Source organism: Garra rufa, chromosome 13 (genome assembly GCF_049309525.1).
Source record: "Garra rufa chromosome 13, GarRuf1.0, whole genome shotgun sequence".
NCBI lineage: Eukaryota > Metazoa > Chordata > Actinopteri > Cypriniformes > Cyprinidae > Garra > Garra rufa.
The window spans coordinates 43,643,295-43,665,290 of NC_133373.1; the positions used below are offsets into that span (position 1 = coordinate 43,643,295).

The following is a 21,996-nucleotide window of genomic DNA, read 5'->3' on the forward strand; positions in this document are numbered from 1 at the left end:
GGTGGCACTCCGATCCCGCAGCTGAATCCTCTTTAGGAGACGATCCTGGCGCTTGCTGGACTTTCTTGGACGCCCTGAAGCCTTCTTAACAAGAATTGAACCTCTTTCCTTGAAGTTCTTGATGATCCTATAAATTGTTGATTTAGGTGCAATCTTAGTAGCCCAGTATCCTTGCCTGTGAAGCCATTTTTATGCAACGCAATGATGGCTGCACGCGTTTCTTTGAAGATCACCATGGTTAACAATGGAAGAACAATGATTTCAAGCATCACCCTCCTTTTAACGTGTCAAGTCTGCCATTCTAACCCAATCAGCCTGACATAATGATCTCCAGCCTTGTGCTCGTCAACATTCTCACCTGAGTTAACAAGACGATTACTGAAATGATCTCAGCAGGTCCTTTAATGACAGCAGTGAAATGCAGTGGAAAGTTTTTTTCGGGATTAAGTTAATTTTCATGGCAAAGAAGGACTATGCAATTCATCTGATCACTCTTCATAACATTCTGGAGTATATCCAAATTGCTATTATAAAAACTTAAGCAGCAACTTTTCCAATTTCCAATATTTATGTAATTCTCAAAACTTTTGGCCACGACTGTATATCTCAATCCCAGCAGGCTGCCTGATATTTTTAATGCTTTTTTATAAACTCATATTTCACTCGTTCAATGACATTCAGTTTGTTTTATGTATACTCTGTGAAACACTTGGTTATAGATCAGATTACGGCTCTCAGAATGTGTGGATATTTTGTAGATTGTGGATTTAGCAGCTCTTTATGCTGTTCTCAGTGTTTTATTGTTTGATTAAATGAGAAAAATGATTTAATGACTAAAAAGGTACATTAAACAGACAATAAAAGCCTAAAAGGTACACTAAACAGTCAAGTAGCTTCTTGTTGAATTTTAATCATCAATTTTAAAAACTTTTTTAATCAACAAAAGTGTAGTATGTAAAATGTAAAAAGACTTGACAATAGAAGGTTATAAATCTTGTGTCATTTGAAAACTTGTTGACAAAAGGTTTTAGCCTTTTGTAGACTGAATACCTGAGTAGTCTGAAGAAAGATAGATAGAACAATAAATAGATAGATCAATATGATAGAATGATAGATTGAACAGATAGATAGAACAATAGATAGAATGATAGAATAATAGATACAATGATAGATAGATAGATAGATAGATAGATAGATAGATAGATAGATAGATAGATAGATAGATAGATAGATAGATAGATAGATTGAACACTAGATAGGTAGATAGATAGAACGATAGATGGATGAATGTGGCTGTATGTGATAACAGTATTAATAATTTAAGGACTAGTAAAACAGGTATATATAAATTTGTAATAGATCCACTCCTCTGATAATCTGTTATACTCTCTGTAAACGATCATAATTATTGATGAATTAGAAGTCTGTGGTAAGTTTCTGCTTTGCGCCCCCTTTTGGCCGGAGCGTCGTCCGGAAGTGAGGCAGCAGGGGAATGTCCGGTGACGTCAGCGCGTCTGGACGCCATTAGATCTGCAGCTGTTTGGAGAGAAACAACAACAACACGAACGACCCTCTCACGGAAAGCGCTCTGGACCGCGGGAGCCCGACGCCTCTTTCCCCTCCCCCGGGCTTCACCGGCTTCTAACCACGGCCGCTCTCGGTGAGGAAACTCTGGCCTCCGCTTCCTCCTCCTCCGACTCGGACACCGGCGGAGCGTCGCCGCCCCCGCGGAAGAAGCACCGAGCCTCGGCGGCGGAGGGAGTAGGAGAGCCCGGGGCTTCAGCGGGCCTTCTGTCAGCGACCCATCTCAGCAGAACCGGCACCAACATGCAGTCGAACGGGACCGGACAGGAGCAAAACCACCCAGCTAGTGCGCAGAACGGAGATGCCAACGGCCTCCAGAACAACGCAGGCTCGGCTTCGGGGGCCTCCGGGAATGGTTCGGGTTCCCTGAAAAAGAAGAAGCGTCTGTCTCAGGCGGAGGAGGACGTTATTCGCCTGATCGGACAGCATCTGCACGGGTTAGGGCTGAAGTAAGTGTTGCGGTATTGAGGAGCACAACCGGACCGAGTCGGTTCTAGTTTGACAGATCGCAGATTTCGCAGCCGTTATGTGCTCAACGAAGCAAGCTTGCGACGTCGATCTTTTAAAAATCGAGTTTAATGACAATCAAAACAAAACAATGCTTTGTTCCCCGACAAAATGAGATATTCATATCTATAATTTAACCCAGAATTTCAGACAGTTACACACAAAGAGAGATGCGTTCGCAGATGACAGCTGTACGTCTCTGTCAAGTATTTGTCAGGCCCCGAAACGTATTTTACCTTCAGTAGTGTCAAAAGTACAGATAGATTAATTGCAAATCAACATCCGTTTGTTGGTATATTGCCTATGTGTTTTTACACATTATCATGTGATTATGACATTCTCTGTGTGTTTGGCTTTTAATGGCGGCTGTGGAATGTGTGTGTAGCAGCTGGTTTACATTAGAAAGAAGCTTGAATCTAATTTTAGTGAAGATCTGCTAAAGCCATCAGCTGCCATTCAGATGCAAACCCCAAAACATCAATCCAGAATCATCACAATCCTGTTCAGCGTGCTTGAACAAACACGTCCCAGATCTAGACTACAAGATGAACCGAAAACATCAAGAAAACTGAAAACATCCATCCCCTCCCCCCTCACACACACACACACACACACACACACACACACACACACACACACACTCTTTTGTAATCATAGCATGACGTCATTCTGTCAGACCCTGCATTCAAAACACTTTCACGCTGTTCTGGAAACCTTCACCTGTCTGTAGCGTCCCTGTCACTCCCATCATTTTAATTTGCATGTTTGAGCTCATCTGTGTTTTTCTGTCTAAAGATATATGCACATAAATGTGAAATTGTGCATGTAGGACTACCACAGGCAATATTAAAGCAATATGACACACATAGGAGTGCGAATTTCACCTGCGATGTGGTCGAGCGTTGCAGGTAGTTACATGGGAAATCCTTTAGAAACTCTTCAGCGGTGAATATTTTCTTTATATAGCAATGCACGATTATGTTATTGGTTGTATGAAACAGTTCATACATATGTGACCCAGGAACACAAAACCAGTCATAAGGATAATTTTTTTTAATTGAGATGTATACTTAATAGAAAGCTGGAAAAAAAGACTTTTCATTGATGTACGGTTTGTTAGGATATGACAATATTTGGCTGAGATAGAACTATTTGAAAATCTGGAATCTGATAATTTTTTACAAATAAATTGAGAAAATCGCCTTTGAATTCCAAATGAAGTTCTTAGCAATGCATATTACTAATCAAAAATTAAGTATAGATACATTTATGGTAGGAAATTTACAAAATATCTTCATGAAACATGATCTGTATTAAATATCCGAATGATTTTTGGCATTAAAAATAAAAATTGATCATTTTGACCCATGCAATGTTTTTTTGGCTATTGCTACAAATATACCCGTGCTACGTATGACTGGTTTTGTGGTCCAGGGTCACAGTAGGAACACAAAGGTTGATCTTTTAACTTTCTTTTTATGTCAGATAGGATGCAAGCAGTTCTTGGGCCACTTAATTCAAAAATGCCCAATAGAAGCAATCCAGATTTAGTCATTGTTTTCATTAAAGATCAGATAAATGAGAAGTGTTGAATGCACTGTAATGCATTGCTCATTTGTGAGGTCTCTCTGGTCTCTTTCTAGTCAGACAGTGGATTTGTTGATGCAGGAATCTGGCTGTAGACTGGAGCATCCGTCAGCCACAAAGTTCCGGAACCACGTCATGGAAGGTGAATGGGACAAGGTGAGCTTATGCCGCATGTCATATATAGTGTCATGATTTTGGTAGTTGTTGTCAAGAAAGACAGGCACTTTTATCATGGTTTGATCAAAGCTGACACTATTTTCATGCCCAATATGTTCTTAGTCACATTCCTTGGTTTTCTTTTGCATGATGGATCAGTGCATAGTAAATATAATGTTTGTCTTCATAACCTTTCATCAAAATTAGAGTCACCAAAATTATTTTTTGTCTGATTTCTCAATCACTTATCAGTTCTTATGAAAATCATTTTCATTTTTTAGTTCTTATTATCAGGTTTGGTGAAGATAAATTTAGTTTAGTTAGTGAAGATAAAGTGGCTACTTTTGCATTTTTGAAGTACAATAAACAGGGCACTATGAAATACATATTTTATTTAGTTTTCCCCCCAATTCTGTGTTTACCATTGTAATTTTTTTTCATAAGTTCTATTAATTAAAATTTGGTAATCAAAAAGGATGCCTAATCAATTGAATTCGTAGAACGTTATCAATTTAATCATTTATTAAATTTTAACACTAATAACTCCATATCAAATTGATTGTTTTTTCATAAATTCTTTGTCTATTTTAATTTTTGTATGTAGAATAAAATACAAATTTTGGTTATCAAGTAAATGTACATGACCAGTCAAAAGTTTTTAAATATTTTTTAATCTTTCAGATTTTCTGCTCAAAGAACATTTGTTATTATTTTTTTCAGGTTGCTTTAATGAATATAAAGTTCAGAAGAACAACATTTGTCTGAAATAGAAATATTTAGACACATTATAATTTATAATTATCATCACTTTTAATCAATTTAACGCATCCTTGCTAAATAAAGTATTGATTTATATACCCCCCAATCCTGAAAAAATTTACTCAACTGTTTTAAATATTGAAGATGATGATAATAATAATAATAATCATCATAATAAATGTTTTTTGAACAGCAAATCAGCATATTAGAATGATTTCTAAATGATCATGTGACTTTAAAGACTGGAGTAGTGATGCTGAAAATTTAGCTTTGTTCACAGGAATAAATTATATTTTAAAATGGATTCAAATAGAAAGCAGTTATTTTAAATAGTAAAAAATATAAAAAAAATTTACAGCTTTTGCTGTACTTTGAATCAAATAAATGCAGGCTTTGTGAGCAGAAGAGACTTCTTTAAAAACATTACAAATTTCAGTGTTCAAAAACTTTTGACTAATAGTGTATATAACTTTAACAATTAAATTTTGGCAAACAACAGAGGTTTACTGTTTAAATTAAAGCATCTGAAAATTTTTGATTTTCTGTGCTGTTTTAATAAAACAGTCATGGAAATCATAGTGTGTATTAATTGTTTTGTCATGTTAACTAAAGATGAGCGTGCTGTCTAATGAGTGAACTGTAGGTCAAAGGTCATGTAAATGTGTATAGATATGATGGTGAAAGGTCATAAAAAGCTTAATTCCTTCTGGTTTTGCATGCATAGAGAGTTTTGTTCTTGTCTCTGGTAAAACTTGCCGAGACTTTCTGCAAAAAGTTGTGATCCTTTAATGCAGCAATTATTCAGAATGATTTTCTGAACATGATTGCAGGTCTTTCCTCTTCCTGTACACTTCATAACTAAGTTGAAAGAAAAGAGTCTGGGGCCGCTTCATATTTCTGACGGCAGTAAAGTTTAAGTGGGTGGAAATAAAAAATAATCCGGTTATGTTGTATTTAATACAGGATGAAGCAGGTTTATTTGACCATCTCTCATCTGAATTTAGCAGAGTTTGGACTATTGAAAATTTAAATTCAGAGCATTTTGTGTTTTTATGTTGATATTGACTTTTGTCACTAAGCTTAACCTTATATGATGGATGGTGATATTTTTCCCCCCTAAAATGCTGGATGAAAATGCTGAACTAACGCTTTTGTTTCTTTGTGGGACACAGGCTGAAAATGACCTCAACGAGCTGAAAGCATTGATGCATTCACCCAACGCTATTGTGGTAAGACTGCTGGATTCACCCATGTGCACTCTTAATGCTGAAAGCTTCTGAAGTTTCATCTGGAACAAGTGTTATAGAAATCATTCTGGCTAGGGTTGCACCAGCCGTTTATAAGTTCTTACTTGAATTGAAACGTAAAGTCAATGCTAGAGGTTTAACAACTACTAGCTATTAAACTAATGAAATTTACTAAAGAAATTTGTTAAAGGATTCTTCACGGAAACAGATTTGGAGAAATCTAGCATTGCATCACTTGCTCACCAATAAATCCTATGCAGTGAATGGGTGCCGTCAGAATGAGAGTCTAAACAGCTGATAAAAACATCACAAGAATCCACAAGTAATCCACACTACTTCAGTCCATCAGTGGAAACTACGTTTTTGTGAAAAACAGATCCATCATTAAGACTTTTTAACTGTAAACCATCACTTCTGGCCAAAACTTGAGTTTATAATCTATAATAACACTTCACCTCCAGTGAAAAGATTCAGCAAATGTTTATTTTTGTGTGGACTAATGGGTTGTAAGCTCTATGTAAAGTAATGCGTAATCGCATAATATGACAATTACTCTTAATGATCCAATAGAAGCCTTCAAATTACTGAGTAGAAGTTGTTTTACTTGTTAAAGCTGATTCTAACTTAATTTGCTGTAAGTTTATGATACTTTATAATGAAATGACACAATTAACTATTTTAATATGTAAATAGCATTCCGAAACTGTATTTGAAATTGTCAATAAATTAATACTGATACCAAAAACATAAGAGAATTGATTTTATTTGACATGTACTTGGAGGATGCACACACTATTTAGATCAGGTTTATGTTAAAGAGCAGTTTATTCACATAATAAGAGTAATTTATTCACATAATATTCTCTCTATTATGTAAACAAGTGTAAACGTTCGGGTTCATCATATATTTCTAAAGAACTAGGTAAAAATGAGCTTATTGATGTAATTCACAGTTTTACTGTTTTATTTCAACCATTATTCTTCCATAAATATTATAGAGTTATTTTAGTGGTGCAATGGAAAAATACTTAGTAGTTGTATGCAAGTTTTAACTTGTTGTCGCTTAATGTCAAAAACTAGGCTAAGTTATAACTTATGCACAGCTGTTTATAACTTGAACACTTATAACCTGGTTGTTTTTGGTGTTTTTACTGCCCAGTTTAATGTTTTTAGTTCTGTAAGTGAAGACCAGAGTGTTTCCTCTTCCAAATAAAAAAGAAAAACAAACACACACACACACACACACAAACACTGGTTTACATGTTTTATGGGGACATTCCATAGGCATAATGGTTTTCAAACTGTACAAACCGTATTTTCTATCGCCCTACACCTACCCTACACCTAAACCTAGCCCTCACAGGAGATTGTGCAAACTTTTACTTCCTCAAAAAAATTCATTGTGCATGATATATAAGCCTGTTTCCTCATGGGGACCTGAGAAATGTCCCCACAAGGTCAAAATTTACTGGTATTCCTATCCTTGTGGGGACATTTGGTCCCCACAACGTGATGAATACCAGGTACACACACAAACAACCACACACACACACACACACACACACACACACACACACACACACACACACACACAAACTGTCCGATTTCACTGAAACAACTTAAAAAGAACCCAGCTGTCTCTGCATTCACTGTCTGTGTCCTTAAAGGATTAGTTCACTTTCAGAACAACAATTTACAGATAATGTATATGTCATCCAAAATGTCTTTCTTTCTTCAGTCGTAAAGAAATTATGTTTTTTGAGGAAAACATTTTGGGATTTCACTCCATATTGTGGATATGTATGGTGCCCCCCAAGTTTGAACTTCCAAAATGCAGTTTAAATGCAGCTTCAAAGGGCTCAAAGCAATCCCAGCCGATGAAGAAGGGCCTTATCTAGCGACCCAATCGTTTAGTTTTAAAACAAATTGACAATTTATATACTTTTTAACCTCAAATGCTCGTCTTGTCTCGTCTGTGTTATCGGGGTCAATACAGTTAGGGTATGTTGATAAACTCTCATCTCATTTTCGTCTTCAACTTCAAAAACGTCCTACAACGCTGTTTTACCTTTTTTTTGTGAAGGGTGTTTGATCATCTTTGTATGTTAACTTTGTAAACACTGGGTCTGTATTTCTGCACCGTTGTAGGATGATTTTGAAGTTGGGGAAGAAAACGAGATGGGAGTTTTTCAACATACCCTAACTGTAGTACACCGACTACACATACGCATCGCAGAGACGAGACAAGACGAGCATTTGAGGTTAAAAAGTATATAAATTGTCAATTTGTTTTGAAAACAACCAGTCATTTTGCTAGATAAGACCCTTCTTCCTCGGCTGGGATCGTTTAGAGCCATTTGAAGCTGCATTTAAACTGCATTTTGGAAGTTCAAACTCGGGGGCTCCATACAAATCCACTATCTGGAGAGAAATCCTGAAATGTTTTCCTCATAATTTACGACTGAAGAAAAAGACATGAACATCTTGGATGACAAAGGGGTGAGTACAATATCTGTACATTTTTGTTCTGAAAGTGAACTAATCCTTTCATAAGGGGCTCAGACAGTGTTGCCAAGTCCACGGTTTTCCTGTGGAATTGGGCTACTTAAACACTGTTGCCATTGTTTTTCGTGTCCGCGGGTTGAAGTGACCCCAGTATCGTGATTGTTAGCCCCTGGATTGCGAATTTTACCAGGGGAACCCCACTCAAAAAATTTTAGTTTACCCCCTGAACACGATTTTTACTGGGGAAATCCCCCTGACATGCGATTAGAGTACTTTTGAGTATCAGTTTGGGGGAGATTTGTTGTGAAAACCTGGCAACCCTGTGCTCGGATTCAATGTTATGCTATTTTAGTTGTAACCATGTCTTTAGTTGTAAAGTGGACTATTATATTTAATAAATGATTGAGTGACTGAAGTGCTACTAAAAGTGACTAAAAGAAAATATTTTTCTTTCTTTCATTGGTTGTAGCGGATGAAATTTCTGCTATTACAGCAGAAGTATCTGGAGTATTTGGAGGACGGAAAAGTTCTGGAAGCTCTGCAGGTGTTGAGAGGAGAGCTGACTCCACTCAAATACAACACAGATCGAATCCACGTGCTCAGCGGGTACTAAACACAACATACATGCACATTAACATTCACTGTTATTGACAATAAAAACAAATTCTTAATCTTGCATGGTTTATTTGTTATTGCTAAAATGCTGTTTTGCTGTATAGATTTTAAATGTCATTTCTATTTAAATTTTCCTACTATAAAGAAAGTGAGAATCACTCTCTGATTGGCTGTTATGGCTCTCAGTGGCTCACTCTTAATTGGTTGTGCTAGCTGTTTATGGCCCCTTCTGATTGGCTCTGTGTTTTAAGGTATCTGATGTGCAGTCACGCAGAGGATCTGAAGGCAAAGGCTGAATGGGAGGGAAAAGGCGCTGGATCACGATGTAGATTACTGGACAAACTCCAGAGTGAGTGCACAAACACACACACACATATTTACAGAGCTATATAAGTGAGGACATACCATAGACTCATGTTGATTTTATTAGGGATGCATAATATATCGCCCCGATTTTGGTTATTAGCCAATATGTCATGAGTTTATATGCTGATTTATTTTGTTTTTCCTGAATCATTATTGGTAAATATTACATTTTTTTTTTTTCTCCCTTTTTTAAATTTGTTCTGCTCATTCTAGCATCTAGATTAGTGATTAGACTTTATTTTGAGGTGACATTTTTACAGTGTAATTAGACAAAGAAAGTACTGACTAATTTTAATTAAATACACATACTTACTATAGGGTTTGGTTTAGAGTTTGTTGCTTTTAAATATTCATAATTTATAGTTATTACTATAGTAAGTATATGTAACTACATATTAAAAATAAAGTGTAAACAAATATCGCTAACATGGCAAAAAATCAAAATATTTATTTTATTATTATTTAATTAATATTATTTATTATGCAATTTTTATTTGTGTATTACATTTGTTTAATATATTATTTTAATATTACTTTTTGTTATGCTTATGTTTAAAATATAATAAATATTATACAACTTAAACTACCAGTCAAGTTTTTGAACACTAAAATTTTGAACACTAAGATTTTTCACCAAGCATGAATTTTTTTGATCCAAAGTACGGCAAAAACAGTAACATTTTAAAATATGTTTACTATTTAAAATAACTGTTTTTCTATTTGATATATTTTAAAATGTAATTTATTCCTGTGATTTCAAAGGTGAATTTTTAGCCACATTACTTCATTCACATGATCCTTTAGACATCATTCTAATATTCTGATTTGCTGTAAAAAAAAAAAAAAAAGCATTTATTATATTTTTTTTTGTTAAAAACAGGTTTCTTTGATGAATAGAAGTTCAGAAGAACAACATTTATCTGAAATAGAAATCTTTTCAAACATTATAAATGTCTTTATAATCACTTTTGATCAATTTAAAGCATCCTTGCTAAATAAAAGCTTTAATTTTCACATTTTTGTGCTGATCTTCGGATCTTTCTATTCATGAAAGAATCCTGAAAACAAATGTATTCAACCTGTTTTAAATATTGATAATAATAATAATTAAAAAAAAATTCTTTATCAGCAACTCAGAATATTAGAATGATTTCTAAAGGATAATGTGACACTGAAAGCTGGAGTAAAGATGCAGAAAATTTAGGTTTGATCACAGGAATAAATTACATTTTGAAGTAAATTCAAATATTAGTTATTTTAAATGGTAAAATATTTCAAAATGTTACTGTTTTTGCTGTTATTTGGATCAAATAAATGCAGGTTTGGTGATCAGAAGAGACCTCTTTAAAAAACATTAAAAATCTTACTGTTCAAAAACCTTTGACTAGTAGTGTATATATGATTTAACATGCCTAAAAATAACTTTTTGAATTTGTAGAATGGTTTACTTTGTATAATTGTTTGTACTAAAAACGTTCTAGGTTGTCAGATTTATCCTGTTTTTTGCTAATTTATATAATATTTATAAAAGTAATATTATTTGTTATGATATCTTTACTAAAAAAATTAAATCTTATATTAAAAACCTTAAAGTACATGATTTAAGACACCTAAAAGAAGGCATTTAGCATTTTTCGAATGCTGAATTTGTCAGATTTAGCTTACAGTGCGTTATATCATATATCTGTATTTCTAATTGTGTGTTTGTGTTTGATATTTAGCGTACCTGCCCCCCTCTGTAATGTTGCCCCCTCGGCGGCTGCAGACGCTGCTCAGACAGGCCGTGGAAATGCAGAGAGATCGCTGCCTTTATCACAACACCAAACTGGACTCCAGTCTGGACTCCGTGTCCTTACTGTTGGATCACGTCTGCAGCAGGTGTGCTTTGTTTACTCATTCTAACGCGTCTCTCCATCCTCAGAGATTTTACATGCAACGTCTGCGCTTGTGTTTGCAGGAAACAGTTTCCCTGTTACACGCAGCAGATCCTCACAGAGCACTGCAACGAAGTCTGGTTCTGCAAGTTCTCCAACGACGGCACTAAACTCGCCACCGGCTCGAAAGACACAACTGTGATTATCTGGCAGGTGGAGCCGGTAAGTGAAGACATCTGTCACATGCACATGCAACAAAGCATAGAGACAGAGCGTCACGCGTCATAATCTGAAAACCACGCCCACCGCGGGGAAAATCCAACGCTCTCCATTGACTTTGTATTACGGGAAGCTGCCTCCTTGTCATTTCTGACTTATAACAAAAATCAGAACAAAGTCTAAAAGCTGCTATGTGACAAGGTGTACAGTAAACAAGCTAAAAAACACAGAACTACATTTTTATAAGCTGTCAACCTAAAGAACAAGTGTTTCAGGACACAAAAGTAGAGCACAATGTGTCATTACTCTGAGAACTCCGCCCGCTGGGGGGAAGTTAAACTGCAACAGTAAAACTTCATTATTTTTTACCATGTCAAAGGATTATTGCACCACCCTGAAAAGAGGGGATATATTGAGAAACTAAATTTTATTGGTCTATGTCAGTGCACCTTTTCCTTACATTCCTTTTGTTGGAGAAATGAATGGCCCAACGTGAAGTAACCTGACATCTGCAACTATTTGTGTCCTTAAACACTAGTTGTTTTTTTTTGTAAACATCTTAAAAAGTAGTTCTGTGTTTTTTAGCTTGTTTACTGTACACCTTGTCACATAGCAGCTTTTACACATTGTTCTGTTTTTTTGTTATAAGTCAGAAATGACAGAGTCAGCTTCCCCGCAATACAAAGTCAATGGAGAACGTTGGATTGTTTTCCGCCTTGTTAAATGCACTCTCTCTCTATTGCTGTGTTTGTTTAAGCCTGTCGAAAGTTGGGATTTTTAAAGTGACAGTGACACTGTTTTGAATTAACCTTGACACTTGTCAGTCTCGAGTAGTTTGATTTTAAAGAAACCATGGATGTATGGTATAAATGTGCTCTCTCGTACACAGGATTCGCATCAGTTAAAGCTCGTACGGACTCTGGAGGGTCACGCGTACGGTGTGTCGTATCTTGCCTGGAGTCCTGATGATGTTTACCTGATCGCCTGCGGTCCTGACGACTGCTCTGAGCTCTGGCTATGGAACGTTCAGGTAAACACAGTGGACATATTTGTTTGTATGTTTTTGCCATAATATGCATTTTCTGGATTTTAGCATGAGACTTTTCTAATCTAAAGTTGCATTCAGGCAAGTAAGAGATGAATAGTGCACATACACCTTTTTTTGAGAATATTTTATTTTAGCATTATTCAATTAAATTGTAATATTTCTCAAATTAATTAATTTCCAAATTCCATTTTTTTAAATATTGTTAATTTATTGCTGCAGTGTTATCCTTATATTTGCTATCTTTAAAGTAACTAGTTTTTGTTTTGTTTTTACAAATAATTAAATATTTATTTATTTATTAAATTAGTTTTGGATGAACTGTAAAAATAGTTTTCTAATTGTATTATATAGTTAATTATATAGTAATTTAGTATAATTACAATTATATTTCAGAATTTTCAAAAAATTTTCGTTTTCACTTTTTTTGAGAGTATTTTATTTCAGCATAATTCAATTAAGTTGTAATATTTCTCATGTTAATTCATTTCCAAATAATTTTTGAAAATATTGTTTCATTTATTGCAGCAGTATTATTCGTATTAACTAGGGATTTACAAATAAATAACTATTTAAAAAATAAATAAATTAGTTTTAGATTAATTAAAAAAATATATATATTTTTAATATTGTAGAATATAATTTAATAATAATTGTTAAATATTGCTAATTATTAAACTGATTTGAGATTTTTCAAATTGTTTAGTTTTAATTTATTTCGAGAATATTTTATTCCAGCATTTTCAATAAAATTTTAATGTTTCTTACAAAATGTAATAATTGTTTAAAATGATTGCTAATTATTCAATTAAAATTTTAGTTTTATTACATTATTTAGTTTCCTTTTTAATATTTATTTATTTTAGATTAACTTAAAATTTAAATAAATTTTATTATATTTTTATATAATACAACATAATTTAATAAAAATGGTTAAATATTTCTAGTTATCACTCCAGCGTAGTTCAATTAAATTGTTGAATTATTTGTAAGAATATTCTTATTTTATACATCTTTTTTTCAAATGAATTAATTCAAAAAGTATTTTTGGAAACTAAAATATTTGCTGTCTTTAAATTAACTGGTGTTTTTTTTGTATAAATAATTTATTATTTAAAAAAACTAATAATAATAATAGTTTTGGATTCATTTTTTAAATTCAGAATTTTCTAAAATTCGTCAAGTGTTGTTAAAATTTTATTGCATTATTAATCAAATTATTAATTTCTAATTTTTCTTAAATTATTCAATTGTATTTTTTTTTTAATAAATATTGTTTAAATAAATAGACTAAATATCAGCTCTTTTTTTTGCCATAGGCCACCATGCTCAGAAATCACCATCAGCTATTAAAAACCCTTGATCATGATTTTCCACTGAAGTGTTTTAGATGTAGACTTCATCTTTAGCTCAGCTCTGACCTCTGACTCTCTTCTTCCACCTGGTGGACAGACAGGAGAACTGCGGACAAAAATGAGTCAGTCTCATGAGGACAGCCTGACCAGCGTCGCCTGGAACCCTGATGGCAAACGCTTTGTTACAGGAGGACAGAGAGGGCAGTTTTATCAGTGTGTAAGTTCAGAGCGGACTTCAAGAGATTTGGGATTTGCCAGGCTACTTATTAGTAATGATTTGTTGGTTGTGATCGGACAGGATCTTGACGGAAACCTGTTGGAGTCGTGGGAAGGCGTGCGTGTGCAGTGCCTGTGGTGTATGGCCGACGGCCGGACTGTTCTCGCCTCTGATACGCACCAGAGGATCCGTGGATACAGTTTCGAGGACCTAACAGACAGAAACATGTGAGCAGCTGTTCCACTCGATTATCAGATGCACCTGAGTTTCGAAAACTGTGGCTGACCTTTCGCTTCTCACTGTTTGTACTCTAGAGTTCAGGAGGATCATCCTATAATGTCTTTCACTGTTTCTAAGAATGGAAGATTAGCTTTGTTAAATGTAGCAACTCAGGTAAGCATTTTACATTGTTATTACAACATCCAAATGTTTACTTTCTTTTTTTAATTCATGTTTTTACTAATACTTTTTTATCATAATGAAAAACTTTAAATATTTTTATTTTCAATATTTCTTTAAAATATTGTTCAATAATTATTAATATTAGTATTTTTTCAAAACTTTTTTTTCAAACTACTTTTCGCATTATTTCTGTTGCAGTTATATTATCTTCTTATGTATTTATTACTTTTCAATTAAATGTATTTTTTTATAATTTAACAGTTGTTAAAAATTGATAATTACAATTATATTCCACATAAAAATAATTGTTAAATATTGCTAATTATTCAAATTATACATTCGATTATTGTTCAATATTTTCAATATTAGTATTTTTTCAAAAAAAAAAATTTCAAACTACTTTTTGCATTATTTCTGTTGCAATTATATTATCTTCTTATATATTTGTTACCTTTCAATTAAATGTTGTATTTTTTTTATAATTTAACATTTGTTAAAAATTATTGATAATTACAATTATACTCCAAATAAAAATAATTGTTAAATATTGCTAATTATTAAAATTATACATTCGATTTTTTGATTTTTTTTAGTAATTTTTAAGAATATTATTTTATTGCAGCATTATTCAATTAAATAATTATTTTATATCTTATATAATTGAATAATATGTTTTAAGAATGATTGCTATGTATTAATTTAATTTCAGATTTTTTTGAAATTACAAAAACAAACAAAAATTGCAAAAACTCAAACAAATTTGTTTATTTTTATGTATATATGTGTGTATCATTTAATAATATCTGGTAAAATGATTTCAGATTTTTCCTTTTTTTTCAAATGCAATTATTTTTAAGAGTATTGTTTTTTTATATGTATATAAAATTAAACGACAGTTAAAAATGATTGACAATTATTAAAATATTTCAGACTTTTAAAAAACATTTATTTTCTTTGCAATTATTTTTAAGTGTTATTTTATTGCAGCGGTGTTACCCTTATGTTATTTGCTATTTTTATGTTTTAGATAAAATTGTGTGATGTTTTAAGTAAATAATAATAACTAATTATTAGTCATTTAAAATTTCAACCTAATTTTCAAATTGTTTTTGAGATTGATTCAGAGTATTCAATTAAATAGTGTAATTGTTTTATATAATAAAAAAATTATATTTCTAATACATTAATTTTCTTTGCATTTATTTTGGAGAATGGAGTTATTTTATTGCAGCAGTGTTATTCTTGTTATTTACTATATTAACTGTGTATTTTATAATTAAATAATAATTACTAAATATTATTAGTAATTATGAAAAAAAAATTCTACATGTTTAAAGTTTAATTTCAAGTTTTGAGATTGTGTTAAATTGTGTTGCAGCAGTGTTATCCTTATATTATTTACCATCTTTGTTGTCCTAACCACATCTCCTGTTTGTTTGTGTGTTTGTCTCAGGGCGTTCATCTCTGGGACCTACAGGACCGTGTGTTGGTCAGGAAGTATCAGGGTGTGACACAGGGTTTCTACACCATTCACTCTTGCTTCGGTGGACACAACGAGGACTTCATCGCTAGCGGCAGTGAAGGTACTTTAGTTTATTCCTTAGCTTCTTTCTTCCGATGAATTTCTATTGCTCACTCGTGCTGTGTTTCTCAGATCATAAGGTATATATTTGGCACAAGCGCAGCGAGCTGCCGATCGTGGAGTTGACGGGGCACACGCGCACAGTCAACTGTGTCAGCTGGAACCCGTGTATTCCCAGTCTTATGGCCAGCGCTTCTGACGACGGCACAGTCCGTATCTGGGGACCCGCACCCTTCCTGGACGCACAAGAGCTGGACGGCCTCAATGGTACAGACACACTGTCCAATCACAGAGAGATACAGCTTCCATTCTTCAGATTAAGTGATCATACTTAATAATACAGTTAGCTACACTACTATTTAAAAGTTTTTTAACAGTAATATCTTCTGCTCACCAAGCATGCATTTGTTTGATTTAAAACACAGCAAAAGCCGTAAAATTGTGAAATATTTTTACTATTTAAAATAACTGCTTTCTATTTGAATATATTTTAAAATGTAATTTATTTCTGTGATCAAAGCTGAATTTTCAGCATAATTACTCTAGTCTTCAGTGTCACATGATCCTTCAGAAATCATTCTAATATGCAAATTTTATTGTTATTATCAATATTTAAAATCGTTGAGTAATTTTTTTTTTTTTTTTTTTCAGGTTTCTTTGATAAATAGAAAGATCCTAAGATTAGCATTTATCTGAAATAAAAAGCTTTTGTAACATTATACACCAGTTTGGATGCAGTATCATTTTTGTCTTGTTTTTAAAGACATTTATAATGTCACAAAAGATTTTTATTTCAGATAAATGCTGTTCTTCTGAACTTTCTATTTGTCAAAGAAACCTGAAAAAAATCTACTCATTTGTTTTCAACATAAAATTAATAATAATAAATGTTTTGAGCGGCAAATCAGAATAATTAAATGATTTCTGAAGGATCATGTGACTGGAAATATGATGCTAAAAAAATCAGCTTTAAAATCACAGGAATAAATTACATTTTCAAATATAATCAAATAGAAAATGGTTATTTTAAATATTCAAAATATTTTACAATTTTGCTGTTTTTGCTGTACTTTGGATCAAATAAATGCAGACACTTCTTTAGAAAACATTAAAAATCCTACTGTCCAAAAACTTTTTATTGCTAGTGTGTTATCTTAAGTTGAATTCATTATTGAATTTCTCAATCATTACTGAGGTTCTTGATTGATGTTCTTAAGATCAGCATGTCTTAATACACATTCCTGGTCTCATTGTTTGATAAATGTTTTGTTTTGTTTTTTTTACATTTGTCCTGACTTACAGCTACCTGCCATATAAAGAATTCTACAATTATAATTGTATAATATATAATGTTAATAATTAGAATGTTTTAGATTTTTAAGGTGGAAAATTTTGTAAAGTAAAAACTATTTAGTTTATAAATAGTTTATAAATGAATAAAACAAGGTTTTTAAATTTACAATGTTGAATTTACCTGCCATATAAAAACTATAATTATTTATTAATTCTAAATAATTTAAACTTAAAATTTCAAATAAAAAAACTTAAGTTAAACATTTTTGAGAAACTATTTTACTACTTTGTTACAGTTTAATCTTATTTGAGCCAGTAGTACAGTACAAATAATTGTTTCATAGATGCATGACTGTTTTGTCGCTTGTAGACTTACAAAAGCCCAATTGTTGTCAAACAGGTTCTTCACTGTATTGATGTAACAATAAATAATTACTTTTTTTTTTTTTTTAGTCGTAATATATACTGTACGTGTTTGTATGGATTATTTTATTTATTAATTTTTGTAAGTCTGAATACTAAGAATACAGGAAAAATCAGAAAACGTGTTAAATATTATTACAATTTAATATAACCATTTTAGATTTCGATATATTTAAAAAAGTAATTTATTCATGTGATGCAAATATAAATTTTCCGCATCATTACTCTAGTCTTCAGTGTCACATGATCCTTCAGAAATAATTCTAATATGTGACCCTGGACCACAAAACCAGTCTTAAGTCGCTGGGGTATATTTGTAGCAATAGCCAAAAATACATAGTATGGGTCAAAATTATAGATTTTTCTTTTATGCCAAAAATCATTAGGAAATTAAGTAAAGATCATGTTCCATGAAGATTTTTTGTAAAATTTCTTTTATAAATATGTATCAAAATGTAATTTGATTAGTAATATGCATTGTTAAGAACTTAATTTGGACAACTTTAAAGGTGATTTTCTCAGTATTTAGATTTTTTGCACCCTCAGATTCCAGATTTTCAAATAGATGTATCTCGGCCAAATATTGTCGTATCCTAACAAACCATATATCAATAGAAAGCTTATTTATTGAACTTTCATATGATGTATACAACTCAAGAAACTTCTGATTATTATTAGTGTTGGAAACAACTTCTTTGTTGAATAGAAAGTTCCTAAGAACAGCATTATTTGAATTACAAATGTCTGTACTGTCACTTTTGTTGAATAAAAGTCTATTTTTCTCATGTTCTCAGAGAGTTGCAGCAGTATGGACAGTTGATGGCAGCCCTGGAACCAGATGACTTGTCGCATCGCAAGATGCGAAATCCAACAGAGAAAAACACGATTACAGCATTGTCCTCCTCCACAAACGACGCACGAGCGCAAACACGAAAGAGATCCAGAGCCTCGCTTTTTCAGGAGTCCGGAGGCAGCAGAGACCTGCCGCTGATCCGACCCGCTTCCACACCGACGGATCTGATCTCTTTCCCTCCACGGGATTCCCGTGGCTGTTCCCACATTATAACCCTCTCATTAGGCCTGAAGACGAGAGCTCGAGCGCCCGGCGGGCGGGTCACCAGCGTTCGGCCGGGTGTACAAACTCACTCAATGTTTTTCTCTCTTTCGCTCACAATCCTCCAGCGACAGAGGACGAAACACGTTTTTTTAAAAAGAAATACTAGTCCTAGCAATTCTCTCTTTTGTTCCTTTAGCAGTTGATCAGCTTGGGCTTTAGTGTTGATGATGGAGTGCTGTAGTTTTTCTGTTTCTTGTTTTTTTTTTTTATCTTTCAGAACACAAACGCAGGGGTCCCAGAGGTCAGAGATCGCCGTTTCGGTCTCTGAGAGTTTGAGCGTTCGACTGAATTCTGCTTCCTGTAGCACAGCCGTGTGTGTGCGTGCAAGTGTGAGTGTGTGTGCGTGCGTGTGTGTGTGTGTGTACGTGTGAGTGTTCAAATGTGCCTAAAGTTGGTGTACCGTTCGCATGTGGCACTGTTTTCACACCAGCGCGAGTGTGTCCCTCGTTTAGCCGTACGAATCATTTTAACAGAATCCGATCGAAGCCCCAGAGACCTTCATCTGTGGAACAAAAACTTGAGAACCATTTTGTATTTTTTGTTCTTTTCTTTTTTAAAAAAGAAAAAAAGAAAGCTCTTAGTGAAGTTCCTTGTTTTCACCACTTACCTTAGAGGTGGCGTTCCGGAGAGAGACTTTGTTATATTAGTACAAGAAATAAATTGACTTTGAGGGCAAAAAACGCACAGCTTTACACAGAAAGATACTGTGACACTCAAACTGTCAATCAGAGTTTGTGGCGTATAAATGACCTATGCAGCAACGTTTGAGCTGAGAGCCCCCATAAATGTTTCTCGCAGCAGCCATACCAGCATTAAATAAACCATCTCTGACCGCACTACATATCCAACCACGAAAGCTCTGCCTGTACGCTAGTTCAGTTATATCCACACGGTCACGTTCCCTGATCTGAGCTGTTTACACCAAATATCCAGCTTTCGAGCCCCCCTTTTTGGAGAGAAATATTTGCAATGGACTGATATTAAATGTTTGAAAAAAAAATGCTTTTCTGCCTGTTTTTATGGAAGTTTTTGTTACTTTTTTTGGTTTACATTATTTCATTTTTTTTTTTTTTTTTTTTGGTTGACTTTATCTCTGTATCATTATATTAAACTATAACCAGATAAATTGTCTCCTCTTTTTTTTATCTTTTATTTAAAGTAGTTCACTTCCAGAACAAAAATTTACAGATAATTTACTCACCCCCTTGTCGTCCAAGATGTTTGTGTCTTTCTTTCTTCAGTCGTAAAGAAATATAGTGGACTTCTATGGTGCCCCAGATTTTGAACTTCCAAAATGCAGTTTAAATGCATCTTCAAAGGGCTCTAAACAATCCCAGCCTTAAAAGAAGGGTAGTTTTCTCAAAAAACTGCAGTTTATATACTTTTTAACTTAAAATGCTTATCTTGTCTAGCTGTTTTCCAGTTCAAGACAGTTAGGGTATGTCAAAAAACTCCCATCTCATTTTCTCCTCCAACTTCAAAATCGTCCTACATCACTGTTTTACCTTTTTTTTTTGTATAGGGCATTTGATTTTCTTTGCATGCTAACTTTGTAAACACTTCTGCAGCAATGTAGGATGATTTCGAAGTTGGAGGAGAAAATGAGATGGGAGTTTTTTGACGTACCCTAACTGTCTTGAACTGGAATACACAGAGTTGACTCAGAGCTAGACAAGACGAGCATTTGAGGTTGAAAAATATATATATTGTCAATTTTTTTTTTAGAAAATAACTGATTGTTTTGCTAGGTAAGACCCTTCTTTCTTGGCTGGGATCATTTGGAGCCCTTTGAAACTGCATTTAAACAGCATTTTGGAAGTTCAAACTCGTGGGCACCATAGAAGTCCACTATATGGAGAGAAATCCTGAAATGCTTTCCTCAAAAAACATAATTTCTTTACGACTGAAGAGAGAAAGACATGAACATTTTGGATGACAAAGGGGTGTGTAAACTATCAGCACATGTTTGTTCTGGAAGTGAACTTCTTCTTTAAGAATTATTAGAAATGTAGTTACGTTATTCATAGTTTTACTGCGATCCACATATGCTGACGCAGTCATAAGATGGTGCTAAACGCCCCGGCCTTTGCCTCGCAGGTGGAAGTTCAATGGAAAAATCTAAATTATTATCCAGAGAATCTTTTCTAAAGTTACGTCATTTTATTATGAGACATTTTTAAGGGTTCATCCTCGCCAACTTGACATGGATTTTGATATCGAATGGCTTTGAATTGCCCCGTTTTGGTTTTCATTGAATTCTGCCTGTTTACTTGAGGACCATTTTGTGCCATACGCAAAAAAAGAAACAAATAAAATCTCAACAATAATTGGTCGCTGCTCGGACCAGGCTGACGCTTGTGCACTGTGACACATCTTTGCTGTTGATTTAGCTGATCTGAGAGCAGTTTCTTTGGCTATTCCTCAAAAACTAATGATGACGATGGGGGTAGTATTGTTACTCTTGTACTGTGGGGTTTGTGTACTCTACTAACCATATGCAAGAGGGTCTCTACTTTTCCAGCTGAGTGCAGGTGTGTTGCTCTCATGTTTGACTGTGAATCAGACGCGTGAGAGGTTTTCGTCATAACTGCTCCTGTACGAAGGGCATCCATTTGCATTAAATGTGTTCTTTCAAAAGTGATTGTACTGTTTTGTATTGTTGTGTAGGAGATGTGTTATGTATGCATATTTTCAATAAAGCATTCAGGGTTTTGAAACATAATGAAAAATGTCACCTGGGCTGCATGGGTTGACTGTGACCAATCCTTAAAACTTTAGAGAAAAGTACAAAAACCAGTATACTAAGAGTAGCAGATGGTACTGTGAAATTAAAGTCATGTACAACGATTTTTACAAGATAATCAGCTTCAAAGAATATTGCTTTTATAATGCTATTAAGACACTTTTTGAATTTGTTTTTATTTTATTGTTGGGTATAATTATGTTCCTAGGTTGGTTAATGTTCTATTATTTTAATTTGTTAAAAATGTATAGTGTTTAAATAATATTTTTTTTTTAAACTAAATCATATGATTACAATATACCAATTAAAATAAATATTGGGAGAAAACAAAAATATGTATTATTTACCAAACAAAAATGCATAAAACCCATAATGACAGTAATGATCAAAAGTAAATAAG

The 21,996-nt window shown here is 33.5% G+C and overlaps 1 protein-coding gene across 1 annotated transcript; it reads left to right on the forward strand.

Annotated features, from left to right (window-relative positions):
• The first annotated feature begins 1,505 nt into the window (after positions 1-1,505).
• Positions 1,506-21,676, forward strand: wdr26b (WD repeat domain 26b). Its single transcript, XM_073816796.1, has 14 exons — positions 1,506-2,033; positions 3,735-3,834; positions 5,766-5,822; positions 8,815-8,951; positions 9,212-9,309; positions 11,048-11,204; positions 11,284-11,422; positions 12,309-12,449; positions 13,917-14,036; positions 14,118-14,263; positions 14,351-14,429; positions 15,892-16,021; positions 16,093-16,287; positions 18,531-21,676. The coding sequence occupies exons 1-14, from the start codon at positions 1,828-1,830 to the stop codon at positions 18,554-18,556; spliced, it is 1,731 nt and encodes a 576-aa protein (XP_073672897.1). The 5' UTR covers positions 1,506-1,827; the 3' UTR covers positions 18,557-21,676.
• The last annotated feature ends 320 nt before the right edge of the window (positions 21,677-21,996 follow it).

Coding starts and splice junctions, on each gene's coding strand:
- wdr26b (XM_073816796.1), top strand. CDS start 1,828: ATGCAGTCGAACGGGACCGGACAGGAGCAAAACCACCCAGCTAGTGCG. Junction 2,034..3,734: donor CTGCACGGGTTAGGGCTGAA/GTAAGTGTTGCG, acceptor GTCTCTTTCTAG/TCAGACAGTGGATTTGTTGA. Junction 3,835..5,765: donor TGGAAGGTGAATGGGACAAG/GTGAGCTTATGC, acceptor TGTGGGACACAG/GCTGAAAATGACCTCAACGA.